General features: G+C 41.6%; 1 protein-coding gene across 2 annotated transcripts in view; it reads left to right on the top strand.

Moving 5' to 3' along the window:
- Positions 1–7,027, top strand: part of atg5 (ATG5 autophagy related 5 homolog (S. cerevisiae)) — a 32,677-nt gene extending 25,650 nt beyond the window's left edge. For both annotated transcript variants that reach the window (XM_037074459.1, XM_037074460.1), the window contains one exon: positions 5,316–7,027. In XM_037074459.1, coding sequence (XP_036930354.1) covers positions 5,316–5,452 — 137 coding nt within the window. In that variant the 3' untranslated portion in view covers positions 5,453–7,027. The remainder of the gene's footprint in view (positions 1–5,315) is intronic.
- The last annotated feature ends 10,636 nt before the right edge of the window (positions 7,028–17,663 follow it).

The raw sequence follows: 17,663 nt of genomic DNA, 5'->3' as shown, positions 1-17,663 counted from the left end.
AAGTGCTGATTGAACTCTGAACTCCGGGAGGCGCTGTAGAGTGCAGAATAGTGTCTCTGAACATGGTTTGATGTAAGGTGCGCTGTGAGAGACATGAAAGTTTAGAAGTTCACTCTTTAACGCGACTGGAAATTGTTAAAAAAGTACCATCGGTGAGAAGGGAAAAAAAACAAAACAAAAACAGAGGAAGCTTGTTTTTCTGCGGTGTCAAATTTGCAGTTGTTAACAAATTTCAGTTGTTCCGATCAGTCACAGCCGTAAAACTAAGTGTTTATTTCAGGAAGTCACGCTTATAACGATGACTAATAATACGGTAAACCAAGCACAACCCAGACTGACCTTATCAGATACACATTTTTCTGTCTTCCCCGCATTTTTCTCCAGATTCTCAGCGTGTGTGATTGTGTCTGTGGGCGAAAGTAAGTCTGTACATGAGTTCGCATGATTTACTGTTGGTGGTGCAGGTGGCTAATGGGATGATCTACCGTAAAATGTATTTGAGTGGTGTGTGTGTGTGTGTGTGTGTGTGTGTGTGTGTGTGTGTGTGTGTGAGTGATGGGGGTGTGTGTGTGGCCCATTATTGTGAATTTCCCCCCATTTTCTCACAATGACTGGAAGAAGACACCTCCTACGCCCACGTCTCGGCTTTTTACCAGGCAGGTCGGGGCTAAAGGTTACAGATGGGTATGAAACACCACCCAGAAATGATTGGTGTGTGTGTGTGTGTGTGTGTGTGTGTGTGTGAGAACCAGAGAAAGTGTGTTCTCACTTTTGCTCTCATACAGTTTGGATCACACCTTTTACTTTCGGGCAAAAAATGAGCATTTTCTCACAATTTCGCTCACATTTCCAACGTGATTTCATTAAGTGTTACACTTTTAATAGCAGCCTCACGGTTCTCTTCTGACAATAAAAATATGAGCAAAATCCAATAAGAAAACAAATGTAAACTGTAAAAACTCCTTTTTAAACCGGGCCTGCACTGAGTTACTAATAATATCTGTAGTTATAAAAATGAAACATGAAATAATGGAAACAACGAGACGTGACTGGCAAAAAATAATTCCAGCCTTTTATATTCTTTCCAAGTTACAAGTAATTTATTTTTGTGGTATTTTTTTTAAAATTTACCTTACTTTGAATTCTGCAGCCTCGGCTTTGTTTTGCTGACATCTTTATTGTTTTCTTCACGTTCAAATTCACAACCAAAAAATTACCAAAAAACAGAAATGGTGAAATTAATTATGACAGAATATCATCAGTGGTTGATAATCTACTATTTTGCTACATGTTAAACTAAAGCCAAAATCTTTATTTAATTTTAATTGTTATATATTTATAATTCCCCTGATATTGTCATGGATTAATTCACTCTAACACTGTCCTCTTTAATTGTTTCTGCCACAGTATATTTAATGTTCCTACTCTTCTTCTTACATTTCATGCTTCCTCGGCTGCTTCTTATCTCCCAGCAGCGCTTCAGTTTAACTCTCAGTCGCGCCGCAGTTTGTTCAGAATTCACGTTGTCTAGTCTCGAACTCTAAACGGTCTTATCTTGGATATTCACGCGAGGCGGAAAAACACATGAAAGTAACCCGACTCTGTTAAATCAAGAGGAAATCTCACTAGTATCTTGAATTTTTTTTTTTGTTGTTGTTGGGTTGGTTTTTTTTTCTTTTCTTTTCAGGCTTGTGGCTCGGTGGTTTTTTACTGCAGTAAGCCAACAATGCAAAACAAAACGCTCCACTCGCACTCCTCAAACTTCTTAACTCTTTAACTCTTCTCTCTTCTAAACATCAAAAAGTCATATTAAGGTACTGCTCATGCAAACCGACCACTTCCTTCTGCTTCAGTGTCACAGTAAAAAAAAGCATTTAACAGGCGAAACAAGTGACAAGTTGACTTCATTTGTGACGTAACTCCAGGAAACATTATGTGGTTTTCAAGGAGCCTCAGCTGAAACGTGATGTTAATCAAAAATGCATCTACAAAACAAGACAGAGGCCATTTTTCTGTATTTATTTATGAGTGGATCAGTTTGATTAATCAAGCGAGACGAAGTCCCGTCACTGTGCTCTCTTGTTCATTGACTCACGCTATGTGCAGCGGATTGTGGACACACCGTTGTTCACAGAATGATGGAAAACGGCCGGTTATTTCCAGACTTCCTTTTTAAAATGACATTTGTTTGTTTGACTACCTGTTGGGTTAATCAATATTTGCTGTTACCACCAGAAACTACAGGTGTCGCCAAATCAACCAGGACTAAAAAACCTCGAGGATTACAAGTTTAAACAGTTTTTAAACAGTTAAAAATGACAGAATTTTGTTCTACTTTTAGTCTTCAGGTTGCCTCCTATAAGAAATTTAAGCTGTCACTGGTAGATTTTCACACGTTAGTTGTGTTCTGAATCATTTTTTTCATAACTAGATGTCTCCTCCCTTCACCTGCATGGCCTGACTCATCCTATAACCAGTTTAAAAAAACAAATCACACAGTTTTATTTTGTGATTCAGCATCAGAAATCAGTGCACTCGTCACCTCCAGCCTTTATTCACGACTTCCTGCATGCGCCCAGCTTCAGTTAGGTTCCCCAGTAGAACGGTTTCCTTTTTAATCCTCCTGCAACGACCTCTCCGTGCTTCACCTTTCAGCCTCATCTACCATCTTCCTCTTCTTAAGAACAGTAAGGCATCAATTTATCTGCTAAATATTAAAACATCCTGTCTTGATTTGGAGTCTAGCGGCCATGAGGTGACAACTTCTACCATGTTTCTTGGCCTATAGCTGCCAAAAATCGAATGTAAAATAAATAATGATATAAAAATTACATGCATATAATCATATTTTGGTGTTACTGGTGATACTGCAGCGTTGCCTCCAGCAGCAGAGGCAGCCCTCCTGCTACACCCACCTCTGGCCTAAATGTGCACATCTGAATTATTTCTACAGGCGACCTTTCGCTGAGCTCGTCGTTTCCTGGCATTAGTTTCTTGCACGCTGCTGTTTGCCACTCGGTGAGCAGGTGTAGGGTGGAGCCGCTTCACAGGCCGTCAGTTAACGCTCAGTCTCAACCGTCCTCCTGATATTACGTGGAGCTAAAATGTCACGTATCGGTGGGGTGAATGCGGGCGGCCCAGTGCGTGTGTGTGTCGGCGTGTCTGTGTGTCTAAATGTGTGTGTGAAGCCAACAGTGATTGACAGGAAAAATTCCCATCGGTTGTCTTTCTCACGCAAACACAGTCAGAGGCCGGAATATACGTCACTCTATACGACAGTCATTTAATTAGCCAGAAGCTGGAAATTCCACTCAGACACACAGATGTATTTTTATAAATTTATTCTGATTTAATACAGTTTTTTTCAGTAAAAAAATAAATGCACTTCTCGGACTAATCGGACTGTTTTCACATTAATAGACAAGTGAATGTTTCTGTTTTACAGCTGAGCAAAAATATTTGTCACCTTCAACTGAAAAACTGTAGAAATATTTATCTGAAGACATCAATAAACTGAAAAAGAGGATTAAATTGATATTTTAAACAGGTGAGTGTTTTTTTTTAATTTTGACTGATTTCCAGTGAAGCCAGAGCAAAATGTCAAGTCAGTCAGTTTGTTCTTACCAGAATAATTTGAATTAGAAACACTTTTAAGTAGTAGTATTAGGAATTTAAACACAAGATCAATAATAGAAAATGTGAAAACTTCTGGAATCTGACCTGGTTTTTAAATCCTGAAATTAGCTTGACTTCAGTTTTCGTGTCAGTTTGATCATTTAAATACTTCTTTTTTTTAAATTCTCATCGATATCTGTGCACCAGATTAAAATAACACATCAGTAAAATTATAAAAAAATAATATATTTTAAAATGTGTTTATAAATTTCAAGATGTCTTTAAATCCTGGAGTCTTAAAAATCTTGAAGTGTTTCGTCTTTATTCAAAGGCCGAGTGGTGATTACAGTGAAGAGCAGCATTTTATTGGCAAAGGTTTAAAGGTGAATGAATCAAATACAATCAATCAATCTGCAGTACAACAGGCTTTTTTTAGATAGTGAAACTAGGGAGGGAGAAACGCAACGAAGATGCTCTGCTGGATTTGAGGCGGTGGCTCAACACCTAAAACCACAAAGACACCAAAAACATGAATTAACATCAGTGAAGTACATCAGCACGTTCATGAACTTCTGCAAAGTTCACAAAGTTGAAGAATCAAAGCTGCAGAGGCCCAGAAATCCTGACTTCCTGCATCCTGCATTTCCCATAATGCAACTGCCGTGTTCAGCCGCTTTTATTTGTCTCTTCCTGGCTCACGTGTGTCTGACTCCATCCCGTTTGTAACACAGATTTCACGTTATTAAAAGTAAAAAGTAAAAAGTTCAGTCTCCCCCCGAATCGTCACAGATCTCCACGATGCAAATCAGGCGACTCCCCGGAAGGTCGAGAAAGTCGCTGCTCGTAACGGACGCGCTGCGGTCGCTTCCCTTTAAAAAAAAAACAAAAAAAACGCGGTGGGCGGGGTCAAGTCACAGGAGGCCATCGGCGCCGTGGTCTGAAAGTACAAACTGTCAGAGTGAAAGTTTAAAATTCGAGTCCTGCAAAAAAACAATCAACTGTCACTCGACTCGGCTTCATAACTGAACACAGTCACATTCAGACTTTCTCTCCTCTCGCTCTCTCACCCACCACAGCGGCGGTATTACTGTCGTGTCTGATGTGGTCGCTCTCACCTCACGTAACCATCTCTTTTCCTCTCTCCGCCCCACCATCTTCGTCTCTTTATCTTCTTTCCTCTTGTTTCAACCCGTCCGTCTCCTTTTCCTATTTTTTTCCTCCTTTATCTTCCACCTATTTTTCCTCTTTTTTTTCTTTACCTGTGCTTTATTTTTCCCTCCTCGTTCTCTCTTTTCCTTTTCTTCCCTGTGCTGTTTGTGAAATTACTCATTTCGTCTTTTCATCTGTAATATTCATTCGTGTACCGGCCTTAATTTCCTCGCCTGTTCTTTCTTTCTTTCTTTTCCTCCATCTTTGCTTTATGTCTTTCTCTTTTTATCCGTATCACCCTCCAGTCTTTCCTTTTCCAGCTTTATTTTGTCGACTGTCTTGGCATTTTCTTCTTTTTTCCTTAAAGTTTCAAAATAAAACAGAGAAACATTTAAAAATTCTGGATTTAGTGTGATCAGAAGCAGAGAAAGTCCATACGACCAAAAACCCGTTTGAATCTCGATCCGGCCTTCCTGTAAAAGTGAGTTAAATAAATGAATTATGCCACAAACTCACTAAACTAATTGTCCCTCTCCTCTCTCTCCGTCCAGGTGAGGCGAAGCGGTACCAGGTGGTGATCCACGGTATCGAACCTCTGCTGGAGACGCCCCTGCAGTGGCTCAGCGAACACCTCAGCCACCCGGACAACTTCCTGCACATCTGCGTCATCCCCACACCCACCGACTGAGGCCACGCCCACCCGCTCCTCACTGTCACCGTGACGACCAGCCGACTCCGCCCTCTTCCGCCAGCCGGCTGGGTAACTCCCCGAAAAACAAACAAACAAAAAATAAAAACGGTACCGCTCGGAGGTGGAACTAACAAACTCTGTAACGAGAAGGAGACGAGATGCTTAAAACGATGAACAAAAGGATGCGAGGGAGGAATCTCACAAACCTCCTTCTCCCGTCTTGTCATCTGTTTATATTTCTACTCCTCCCACAGCTCCTCCTCCTCTTCTCCTCTCGGAAAACTTGTTCATAGGACGCGAAGGATGAAAAGATCTTCTCGTCCTCCTCCCGCTCCATTGAAAAGAAAGACATGTCTGTAGCTGGAGAGGTGGTTGAACGAGCCTCCTGTTTTTGTACTCTCATCCTCTCCTCCTCGTACGCCTCCCCAAACAAACAAACAAACAAACAAACAAACAAACAAACAAACGTCTCCATGAGGAGGAGACGAGGTGAACGGATTCCTCTTTTCTTCATCCCGCCGTACATCCTCTTCCTCGTCTCGTCCAAGACACAGGGACTGACCTGTGGACGTGGAGACTTGGATTGTTTGGGATTTGAGGAGAGGCGTATCCAGTCCTGCTGAAGTTGCCTTAGTTAACACAGTCATGCGCTTACATCATCATCATCGTCATCATCGTCATCATCATCTTCTGCTTCTTCATCATCCGGACACACAAAGCTTACATTGTTTTTTTTTAACTATTTGACATTAACGTTGGAATAAGAACTCTGCGCTGATCATCTAATTATTAGAGTTATTTTAAAAGAAAAAAACAACTTAACAAGCAGTCAAAATGTAGACGTGTCATCACCTTAAATCTCATCTTTAACTCAAAGACTGTGTATCTGGTGTTTTTTAATCTTCAATTTTTCGCCACTTTCACGCGTCTTGAGTTTGTTTCCTTCAACGGTTACACGCTCCTCTGTCGCTGACGGGATATCACAACCGTCAAGCCCAGATACAGGAACTAAATATGACGTTTACTTTGTTGTGTTTGCCAAATTCTTCTGAGAGAGTAAACCAGCCGGTTGTGAGACGAAGGCGTCGCGTGGAACAGCGCCGCACGTGTTTTCAATAGCAGGTGTTGATTTATCTCCCGACAATACGACACAGTTTAGCCGTTTTACTGTCTGTTTTTGTCAGATTTGGCCCGAGCCTCTTTGTCTGCAGCCAAACTTAAAAGAGCATCTGGTTTTGTTTCGGTTTAAGAACTCAGCTTAGATAATGAGACGGCAGGAACGATTAGCATTAAGTCTGCAGGCCGTTGGGGGGCCGCAGACGTTCCACATTCAGCTTTCGGTGTCAAATGTGAAGTTTGTGGACAGAAACCGAACAGGCAGAAGGATGTAGTCAGCTTACTTTGCTGGTTGTTGTGACCATAATTAATTAATCGATCACTGTTTTTTGTTTTTTTGTTTTTAGCGTTGTGTATCAGCATCTTTTTTACATTCATACTGAAATAAAAGTTTAAAAAACATGCAGCGATGTTACTCCAAATGACTCCAAATAAAAGTATGTTGATTCAAACATCTGTCGAACGATGTAGTTTTTATTCGTGGCTCCACACAGATCTGATGTTTTCATCTCCCCAAAGTTGGACGTTTAAGTCAGATGATTTATTCGTGTCATGATTTCTTTCGGCTGCACGTTGTCACATTTCCTTTCAATATAACCGACTCTCCCACCTCGGCCAAGCATACATTTGTTTTACGCTGTTTTATCAACCCATGTTGGCGTTGTGTGTTTCTGCAAACCACAGATACGTTCTAACTTTTCCCCACATTTAATTTTCAATTTTATGTTTTGACACTGTGTCCATGTTTTAGCTAAAAATAGCTGGTTTTGTTGCTTACAAATGAACAGACAGATGTCATTAAGAATATCATTTTTTTAATCGCCGCTAACTAAATACTAGAGTTTTTTATTACAGAGTCGCGATATCAGATGCATTCACAATAGCGACATTATCGCAAAATCTAAAAACATTCGATTAAAGAAATTCCTCTAGGTGAACTTTAAATATCACCATTATGTGGACGATTAACGAGGTATCAATATTTCATGTTTTTAAACTGCGGTATCTGTGAATATTGTGATCCAGCTTCACCCCAGAACCTGATAAATATTCATTTGAACCTATTTGTGTTTTATTCTGATGTGATTTTGCTGGTTACAATAGAAAAATATGTTGTTGGTTTTGGTCTTTTTCATGAAATGTGTTGAGCATCGTAACAACGCAGCGACTTCACCTGTTTTCGTGGCTCAGCTGTCGGGTGAAAGTGTTTGACTGTATTTTTTTTTTTTTTTTGGGTTTGAACCGGGCAGGCCAGACTTACGACAGCTTCCTTCCCCCTCTGGTGTTTAATCGTCTTTTCACTTTATCCACCTCATAAAGAGCATCTCGCTCTTCTGTGTTTTACTGCTGACACTCGCCCTCCCTCTCCCCCTTCATCTCCCCTGGTTAATTATCTGTTGGCATTCCACCCGCTGCTAATGAGACCACTAAACTGTCCTGTCAGACGGGCCTGAGGGCTGCTCTGTCACTGTGTGTGTGTGTGTGTGTGTGTGTGTGTGTGTGTGTGTGTGAGAGAGCAAGCCAGCCTGGCTTCGCGGAATCAAACCGTACAGTGTGAGTGTGTGATTTGTGTGTGTACATAATTACAGACACCATTTATAACCCCCCGCAGGTGTGTGTGTGTGTGTGTGCCTGGCTTCTCTCACACACACACTCATGCCTTGTCACACTGCCAGTCTGCTAATTTAAAGTGTGTGTGCTGTGTGAGTGATGTCACACACACACACACATACACATCATGTCATCACGTCAGGCTTTCTCACCGCTGATGCTGCCGCCAAGCATGATGGGACGGCGGGGGTTTATGGTGTTGAGTCAAGACCCGTGGCTCGACGTGGGGTACGGTATGTGTTTGTTTGTGTGTGTGTGTGTGTGTGTGTGTTTGTATACACACTGCAGCTCTAGACGCAGTGATGAGGAGTCTGTCTCGCTCTGTCATCTCGCTGACACACACTTTTATGGGATTTCCCGAGCCGCCGTCCGACCCGGTACTGTACAGCACACTGAGGAGAGCGAGGGGGGGGGTGAGGCGATGTCAGCGGCTCACTGAGGTGTTTAGATGGAATGAGTCAAACGTAAATTGTTTGCAGGGCCGCATTTCCAACCTCTCCTTCCCTGAATCTGAGAGGAAAAAAGTTGTTAGTAGTAGCTTGAGCCTCTTGGGTCATCGCGCTGACCCGGTCTAAAAAATGTGTCTCACTCAGCTCGCTCATTTACATCTGGAAGCTGCCCAGCGCACAACCACAGTGTGATCCGCTGGGAGCAGAACCGCTGGAGCAGAACATGAGTGTTGAAACTGTTTCAAATAGTTAAGGAAAAAAAAATTTAAAAAATCAACATTTCGATGTTTTTGTCAGAAAGGTCCAAATCTATTGTTAAACACCCAGAACTGCTCAGCCACAAGATCCACATCAGATCGTGGTCACACCAGCCACCTGATGATGCTTCACTTTCTGAGAAGTTAACAGAACCACCCTCTCTCTCACAACGGGTCTGCACCAGGACTATTCTGGGCTCTGAGTGGTTTTTGTGTCGTCCTGTTGATGAACCAACAAACGGACGTAGGAGAGTCGGGTATTATTAAAGCTCACCTGGTCCGTTTCCTTTCCTGCAGCGGCCCGACATGAACCCAGAGTTCTGATTATTTCACGTTAACTTCTGTGTTTTTCTGTCTCACTCCGTGTCAGCGAGTACGAAACATGAAACATGCCTCTGTACGTAACACTTCGTCACTGTCACAGCTGCGTATCCAGCTTCAGTTTCCAGAAGATTCAAATAACTTTCTAAATGGATTGTTTGGCTCGAGATAACAGCAGAATCGTCACCTCGTCTTCAGTTTCATCAGCTCCAGATTTGGAGATTCATGGTTCATAAAGGAGTATTACACCCAAACAGTAACGTGAAGACACGCTCGGATGCCGACGGAGGAATAAAGATTGATGAGTCATGAAAAGAAAAGAATATTACAAGTCGTATCCTCTAACTGAATGTTAATGATGGAGGAGATTCTTGTTGTTGTGAGTTTAATTATTCTCAGGAAGGTTTTTTTTTTTTTTTTTTTCCTTCATTCGTTCACAGTTTGTTTGTGTCTCCATACCGACTGCAAACACTCCGCTGTGTGTTCCAATAATAGACCAAAAACTTTACCGGACAACTGATTTCCTGCAGATTCCGCGAAACAACTCTCTGTCACACACACACACACACACACAGTCACACAGTCACACACACTTTTACCATCAACTCAGACCGCAAACTATGCCCTCCAACTCGGTCCCCTACTGTCCTGCCTGATTCCGTGAAACCACAGTCTCTCTTTTTTTTTTTTTTCTCTTCTCTCTTTTTCTTCACTTTTTTTTTTTTTTGTGTTGCTGTAAGCGTCTCAGGGGGGCCGCGGCGCTCTGGTGTGTATCAGACAGCAGAGCGCAGATCAAGAAGATCAACAGATGAGAGCGATTAGTGATGAAGAGGAAGTCATGAGTGTGTGTTCGCCTTCCGAAGCCACGCACGCACACACACACTCACAGATACAACACACCAGATTGAGACAGAGAGATAACTGACATGTGAAAATGACGACATCCTGTAAGTGTGTGTGCGTCTGTCTGCTGTCACACACCTTCAATCTGAATACGGAGGTAAAAGAATAAAAACTCAAAATGTGGAATTAACAGAGAGAATAAATCTGAAGCACGAGTGTTAAAACTCAACATGTTCGTCTGTTTGTAGTATAACAGACAAACTGTTCCACATATCATCAGGCCTCTGTAACATGATAAAAGTTACATTTTTTTATGTTTAGCCTCCTGATTCTTCCTGGAAAAGTGGAAAACAATGTTTTTCATCACTGTGGGTTTCTGTCTTCACAGTTTCCAGTTTCTCACACGTTTTGTCTTCGTTTTCAAATTTGTTTTATTGTTAAATTTGATTTAAATTTAGTCCCAGAAGCAATAAAGCTGTAAAAGTATGTCTTAAATGTAGTTTTGTGTTCGATTTAAGACTAAACGTGAATCAAAAAGCTCTTATATACTTTGTTTTTGTGTTCTTCCCTCATTGTAGTTTTATATCCATCTATATCCAATTAAAGGTTCATCTTTATCTTTGGATGTGTCGGGCGTTGAAAATACTCAACTGTCAAATATTCAACTTTCTCCTGAATATTTCAACCTCGTTCTCCCAACTGTGTCGTAACTGTGACATAAAGAAACGTGCGTTTCATTTTAACATCTTATTTTAAATCACGACACATTTGGAAGTCTTGTTTAAAAGACCCGAGTGGGAGAACAGTCGCAGTCTGATCCGGGTCAGAGGTCTCATCTGTCAGTCAGAACCTGAAGTCACTGACAGAAAACTTTTATTGGCTCGTCTGCAGTTTGTTTCCTCTTCCAGCGAGAAGCAACCAGCGCCGTGAGTGCTTGTTTGTCGGGGTAACAGTTTACTGGCAGTCCAGTTTTTTTTTTTCCTCTTCCTGTCAGCGCAGTAAACACCAGCGTACTCCAGGCTGTGGCTGCTCGCCTCTCACTCGTCCTCATTAAACCGTAAGAATGTGTCACACTAATGTTTAATATTAAAAGATGCATGTTTTCTGTTAGTTTCCTGTGTGTTTGCATGGGTTGATCCTTTTCTAAAGACACGCAGAACAGAGCCAGATTTAATTCTGACTGCTACGTTTGGTTATAATCACACGGGACACAAACACAATTAAGACACACTTTGGTGAAAATACTCAAACCAGTGATTTTGTGATCTGTGAGTAGAGAAACGACCAGATGTTGAGGATGAAAGTGGGCTGATTTGGAAAAAAAAGTGAACACTGAACCATCCAACGCGACTCTGATGCTTTTATTTTGAAGTAGTAAAAGTTACATCACGTTGCTTTTATGGACACATTTACAGCTTCTTAAACTTCCTGCAGCTCTGAATCTGTCACCAGACGTTTTGAAAGAGATCTGTCGATAGCTTTTGCAACCGTGACCGTTAGTTAGTTTAGCTTCATTTTACAATCTAGGATTTCTCCACGTTACATAAAAGTAAGAAGTCGAGTGCAAAGATTTAAACCGTGACGGCTGATGGATGAAATATTTTTAGTACACATTGAGTTTTTTTACTTTTTCCTCCAGTGAAACCAGTAAACAATCAGCGGACCACTTTGTGTCTCTGTTCCTGGCAGCGTGACACACACACACACACACACACACACACACACACACACACACACACACACACACACACACCCTCCCCTCTGTGGTTCTCTCTCTCTCTCTCTCTCTCTCTCTCTCAGAGGATGGAGGGATGGATGTCCATTTTTAACGAGCACGACAGCCTTTGATGTTTGTAATGAGTCAAAGGACGCAGTAACTCTCTCTCTCTCACACACACACACACACACACACACACACACACACACACTCTCACACACACTCATATGACACATTAAATGTCAGTCGTCTCCTTCTATTGTCACGTTCTCCTTTTCTTTGTCTAAAAACTACAATCACTCCCTCCCTCTCTCTCTTTCACTCTCTTTGTCTTCCTCTCTCGCCCCCTCTTCCTCCTCCTCCTCTTCACTTTCCTCTTCTTCTTCTTCTCTCTCAGAGAAAACTTTCCCCTTTGCAATAAAACCCCTAAACCACTCAACTTCCCCTCCAGCCTCACAAACAAAAGTGCTCTTTTGTCTTGTCGCTGGAAACGAGTCGACGGGCCAACGACCCGGAACACGGTGCCGCAGAATATTCTGTACACGAGTGACATCGCCAAAAGTATATGGACAGCTGGACATTACCGGTTCAAGTCCCAGTTCAGGTTCCAGTTCACCTCAGAGGTGTTGATGGGGTCCAGGTCAGACCAGTCCAAACCCACCACACCCAACTGGGAACATTATTACTTTACGGGTCTGTTGTATAAAACTGACCCATGATCAGTTTTAGTCTCAGTAATAATAATAATAATAATAATAATAATAATAATAATAATAATAATAATAACCTTTATTTATACAGCACCCTTAACAACAGTTGTGTGAGGACTTCTGAAGTTTCTCTGTGATGTCGGCAGTAAAATAAAATATAATTCTGAGAAGAATTAATTCAAATTGTTGTAAAAAAAAAACAAACATTTTACTTCCTTATATAATCATTAACATTATAGTTTTAATTGATGGCAGAAAGTGCTTCAACTCAGGAAACTCATGAATATACTATGATGGAATAAATACTGAGAAGTGGAGACGAAACACTAGGAAGCTCAGTTTAAAGAGAAGTTAAAACAAGAAAATGTAAAAAGACAAGGAGTCGTTATGAGTAATTACAAGAATCAAAGCGATAAAACAGGAAAAATCACTGAAAAAAAATCACGAAGAGATAAATAAAAGAATAAAATCAGTAAATAGAAAATGACATCAGATCAGACAAGTACAGATAAAAAGATAAAGAGCAGTAAGAAGAATGGAGGATGATAAATACATTTAAATTAACAAATTAAAGCAGTAAAGGACAGTGAGAAACACGAGAGGGATCAGAAACAGATGTTCACTCAGAGGAAGTTATTTAAAAAACCTTCCTCTGATGTGAAAAAGATCACGGGAGTCTCGACTTCACTGATTCTCCTGCTGGCTGTGAAGGAGAACTGCAGTTTGGGACGCGTCAGAGTCTCAGATGGACGTGAGTTCAGACTCCTCTTCCATCGCCGCGATCGCGTTTAGATTTTCTCTTTTTGGTCCAACCCTGACTGAAGTCTAAAGTATCACTGTGTGCGACTGAGGCATAAAGATTTCCACTCACTGGTTCTGCAAAACAAAAGGAAAAAAAAACAGTTTGAGTCCAAATGAATATAAAAGTCCACAGGCGTGTCCACATACTTCTGGCCACATATTGTACACACTTTGTCATGTGGACAAAACAACAGAGACGCTCTCTCTTTTTCCTGGAGGTGCCCTGTGGTTTCCAGTCATCCTCACACACACACACACACACACACACACACACACACACACACACACACACACACACACACACACACCAGCCTGTTATTAACCCTGCCGCCCTCTAATAGGCAGGTGGTGAAGAGAGAGAGACGGACACACAGATAGAGAGAGAATGACAGGAGGATGTGGATGATGAGGGCTGGCGAGCTTTAACACTTTGATCTCTCTCACACACACACACACACACACACACACAGACTGTCATTAATAAGCACTGTCGGCCTCTTTCCGGCTCCTGACTGGCTGGTATTATTTGTCACAAACAGGCTGCGTTCAGATGAATTCTTCAGTGTTTCACCGTCCCGTCGACTTCACAATCAAGATGACGTTTTTTTTTTAACCTCACAGGAAGTTGTACTCATATCAACCCTACATGATTTAAAAACCTTCAGAATTAGTAGAAGCTGAAGTTGTCTGGTGAACTGCGTCTATGGTTGACATGTTTTGAAGCCTTTAGCTCTGTTAGCTCGTCCAATACGTGAGTCCAGTCTCAGATCAAACACAGGCGATGTGCACACAACCATGTTCAACTTGCAACATGACACAGCACCACAACAACATCATCATCATCATCATCATCATATCCAGAGTCACAGAAATGAATCAGCGCGGCTGAACAGAGATCAGCCAGCAACAAGCAAAGCTGCACGAAGACGAAACGGAGAAGAACAACGTCACGCTTGCAGCCTGGATTTCTGAGTGAGGCCTACATCGTCATCCCATCTGATCACTGAGCGCATGATCAATCAGTCCGAAACGTCTGATTTGAGAAACAGTTTGGAAGTGCCTGCTGTCTTAAAGGGATAGTTCATATAAAGTACATATCTATAGTCGAACCCCCGTATCCCTCCGCAGTTGCACTAATGTGGAGGAATACGGAGAGTTAAGTTTCGTTTTTAAAGAAAGTAAACGTCTCGTCCAGCAGCTGGGCCTTTACTGTTACAGATTTTTTAAGGTGAGCCTTGTTTTAGGTGGTTTATTTCACTTTTTCTCTGCAGTACAAAGCTGAGTGTCTGGGCTGGAGCGGCTCTCTACCTCTACAAATTGAGGCTGCGTTGATCGGTGAATACGGTAAGGAACAGATCGACTATAGATATGTACTTTATATGACCCCCACTTCAAACAACATGAACTATCCCTTTAAAGTGGCCTCAGATTTACAGTTATCAAATGTCAAAAGTTGTGTGACGACTTCCAAAAATTATGAGTGAAAACAGCAGCAGGCGAGTGAGAGTTGTTTTCCTGCACAAAATGAAAAATGGACCCCAACAGGTGGTGCCACTGAAGACCTGTGACCAAACTACTGTTGAAATACGGTGCAGAAACACAAATGTTGTAAAATAAGTACGTTTTAATGCTGCACAGAGTTTATTCCACTCATTAATTCTATAATAGTCCCAGGAAACAATGTCATTTTGGAGTCATAATGAGTCTTAGGATGAGAAACACTCACAACAAGTCAAGAAACAAACCGAACCAAACAAAAAGCCAGAGGAAGCGCTCGGCTGCTGGCTTAAATCCTGTCAGCGCAGGTGAGCTGAATTCACCTGACGACCTGACCCCGCCCCCCTCCTCCTCCTCCACACACCTGCAGGATAAACAGTCTGTGCATGAGGGTTCACAGACGGTAAATGATGAACGTTTCCAAAGCACACGATAAACCAAAGCAGATAGTCTGATATCTGACCGGGAGAGATGACCACAGTAATACTAGCTGCCGGTAGCAGGAACTAGCAGTTACCACCGAGTTAACAGTAACTATTAAAATGTCAGCACGCACACACACACACACACACACACACACTCCCCATGTGTTCCAGTAAGCATATAAAAACGCTTCCTCGATGACCAACACGGCGCAGCAACATGTCGGCGTGCGAGACATGTGGACGGTCTGCAGGAAGCGACGGCGTCTGCTGCGGTTTTGAAGATGAAGAGAAGAAGAGACGGAGCCTCCATGTGTCGAAGATACAGGAGGAGGGGTGGATGCTTTTTAATTCTGCTGAGTCATCCTCCGCCGTCCTCCACACGTGTGTGACAGACAGAGGTGATTAACGAGGAAGTGTGTGAACGTTTGTCAGGCGTGATGACAAACCTGCGGCGAGAGCTTTAAACCCATCGCTGCTCTGCAACATCAGAGCTGTCCTCGTCAAGAATCAAGGAAAAGATGGCGACTTCTTACCTGATCTCCTGGTTTTAAGTCAGATAAAAACTGACAAACCATCCTCACAAACAGAGTTTAATAAAGTTTATTTGAAAAGAATCTACGACCAGGCATCGTCTCTAAACGTTAATATAGTTCTGATTTGATGACAGGAACAGTTGGGGTTAAAGGTCAAATGTCAGGAAATCATTTACATCTTTGATAATCACGAAAAAAACTCCCACACACCTGATGACCTTCCTGAAACGTTGTCGTCATTAAACTTAACTGCAAGAGCTGCGGACAGTGAGAGAGAGTTTTCTGATGAATCCTGTCCAAATGATCTGCACTGTAAAATCTTACAAACCTTAAAATTGAACAAGCAAAGTAGTCTAATAATAAAAAAGGGAAAATACTTTATTTAATCTACTTTTTGTCCCTGATTTTGTCGGCTTCTCCTATGCTACCTGTCAATCCTCAGGTGTGCACGAGCTCCACACGGTTGTGGAACAATAAAATAATTTCCTCCAAGCACGCAGACACAAAGCCAACATGCAACTATCCGTACGACGAGGACGAAGAGAACCTGTAGATGTTTCATTCACTCTGCACTCTTTCCTACTGTAGCCGTCCATCTTCGTTTCACTGCCTTTTTTTTTTGCCGGATATTCAGAAAATAATAAATTCCAAGCTGCCGCGAATGAGCGCAGGTTGGACTGAAATCTAAAATGAGAGTGTCAGAAATGAGTCTAGGTGTCCTTCAGTAATGAATCTGAATATTTCTGTTTGATCGTTAAAGAGAAGAACGACGTCGGCTCTCCAGAGAGCAGCAGGACTGTCTGGTAGTTTCCTATTCTGGTCTGCATCGTCATCTGATGAACTGAGATGACACCAGTGTAGGAGTGTGTGTATATGGAATTGTTTCATTTCTTATACGTGTGTATGTGTGTGTGTGTGTGTGTGTGTTTTCTTTAGCGTATGTGTCCTTATCAGAGTGTGTATGTGGGGTTTTTAATAATATCCATGCAGAGTGTATGTTGAAAGATGACGGGGGGGCTGTGATGTTCTGAGTTAATAACTTGTGGTTTTTCATGAGCCACATGTTACAGAGGAGCTTCTGATCTATCACACACACACACACACACACACACACTTACTTCCTGTATTGTATTGTACGACATATTCCTGTATATGTATACACACACTCACAGACACACACAAACACACGCGTGTTAAGGGTGTATGATGTGGTATAAACAGCTGACAGCTTTTAAGTTTCATGTCTCATCTGAAATCTGATCGCTGATTTTGATGCTGTTATCTTTTTTTGTTTTATGCTTTGGATGTTTTTTTTTCTGGCTCGGTTTCATCAATAAAATAAACTTAAAGTGATATCTTGTGGTGTTAATTGCGCCATTTGGTGTCAGTGTAGAAACACCAACACAACACGTCACAGATAAATATAAATAAACAGATACAAATCTTTAAATTTAATAAAAAAATGTGTCATTGTCGGTTTTTGGCTACTAGCTTGAGATGTAACACATCTGAGGTCAGATGTGAACAAACATGCTACTTGCTGCAGCGCATGTAGGATTCAACTCTTTAAGTGAAACTCTCGTCTAAATGCAACCGAGGCTATTTTTGTGAATGTATATGAGTCAAACCTTCATATAAAAGCATAATTACAATGAAAGAGGCACTTTTAAGATTGACCGTATTTTCGTTTTCAGGTCAAACTCATTTTTAGTGGGAGTGCTATGGACACTTTTATGTTAGCATCAAAATCTCTGTTTTTAAAACAGTAAGAAGTCTCGACACAACATGAAACTTTGCTGGTAGCATCACCAGGGTCTCTACACATGAACACCAGCACTGACAACATTGTTTGTGAACACAGAGTTTAATAAAAAGAATGTTTTTGAACAACTCACGTTAGCAGTAGCTTGTTCAGCTAGCCACCATCT

Source organism: Acanthopagrus latus, chromosome 17, assembly GCF_904848185.1.
Source record: "Acanthopagrus latus isolate v.2019 chromosome 17, fAcaLat1.1, whole genome shotgun sequence".
NCBI classification, from domain to species: Eukaryota; Metazoa; Chordata; class Actinopteri; order Spariformes; family Sparidae; genus Acanthopagrus; species Acanthopagrus latus.
The sequence above is the reverse complement of the archived record's forward strand: the minus strand, read 5'-3'. Positions and strand labels throughout refer to the sequence as shown.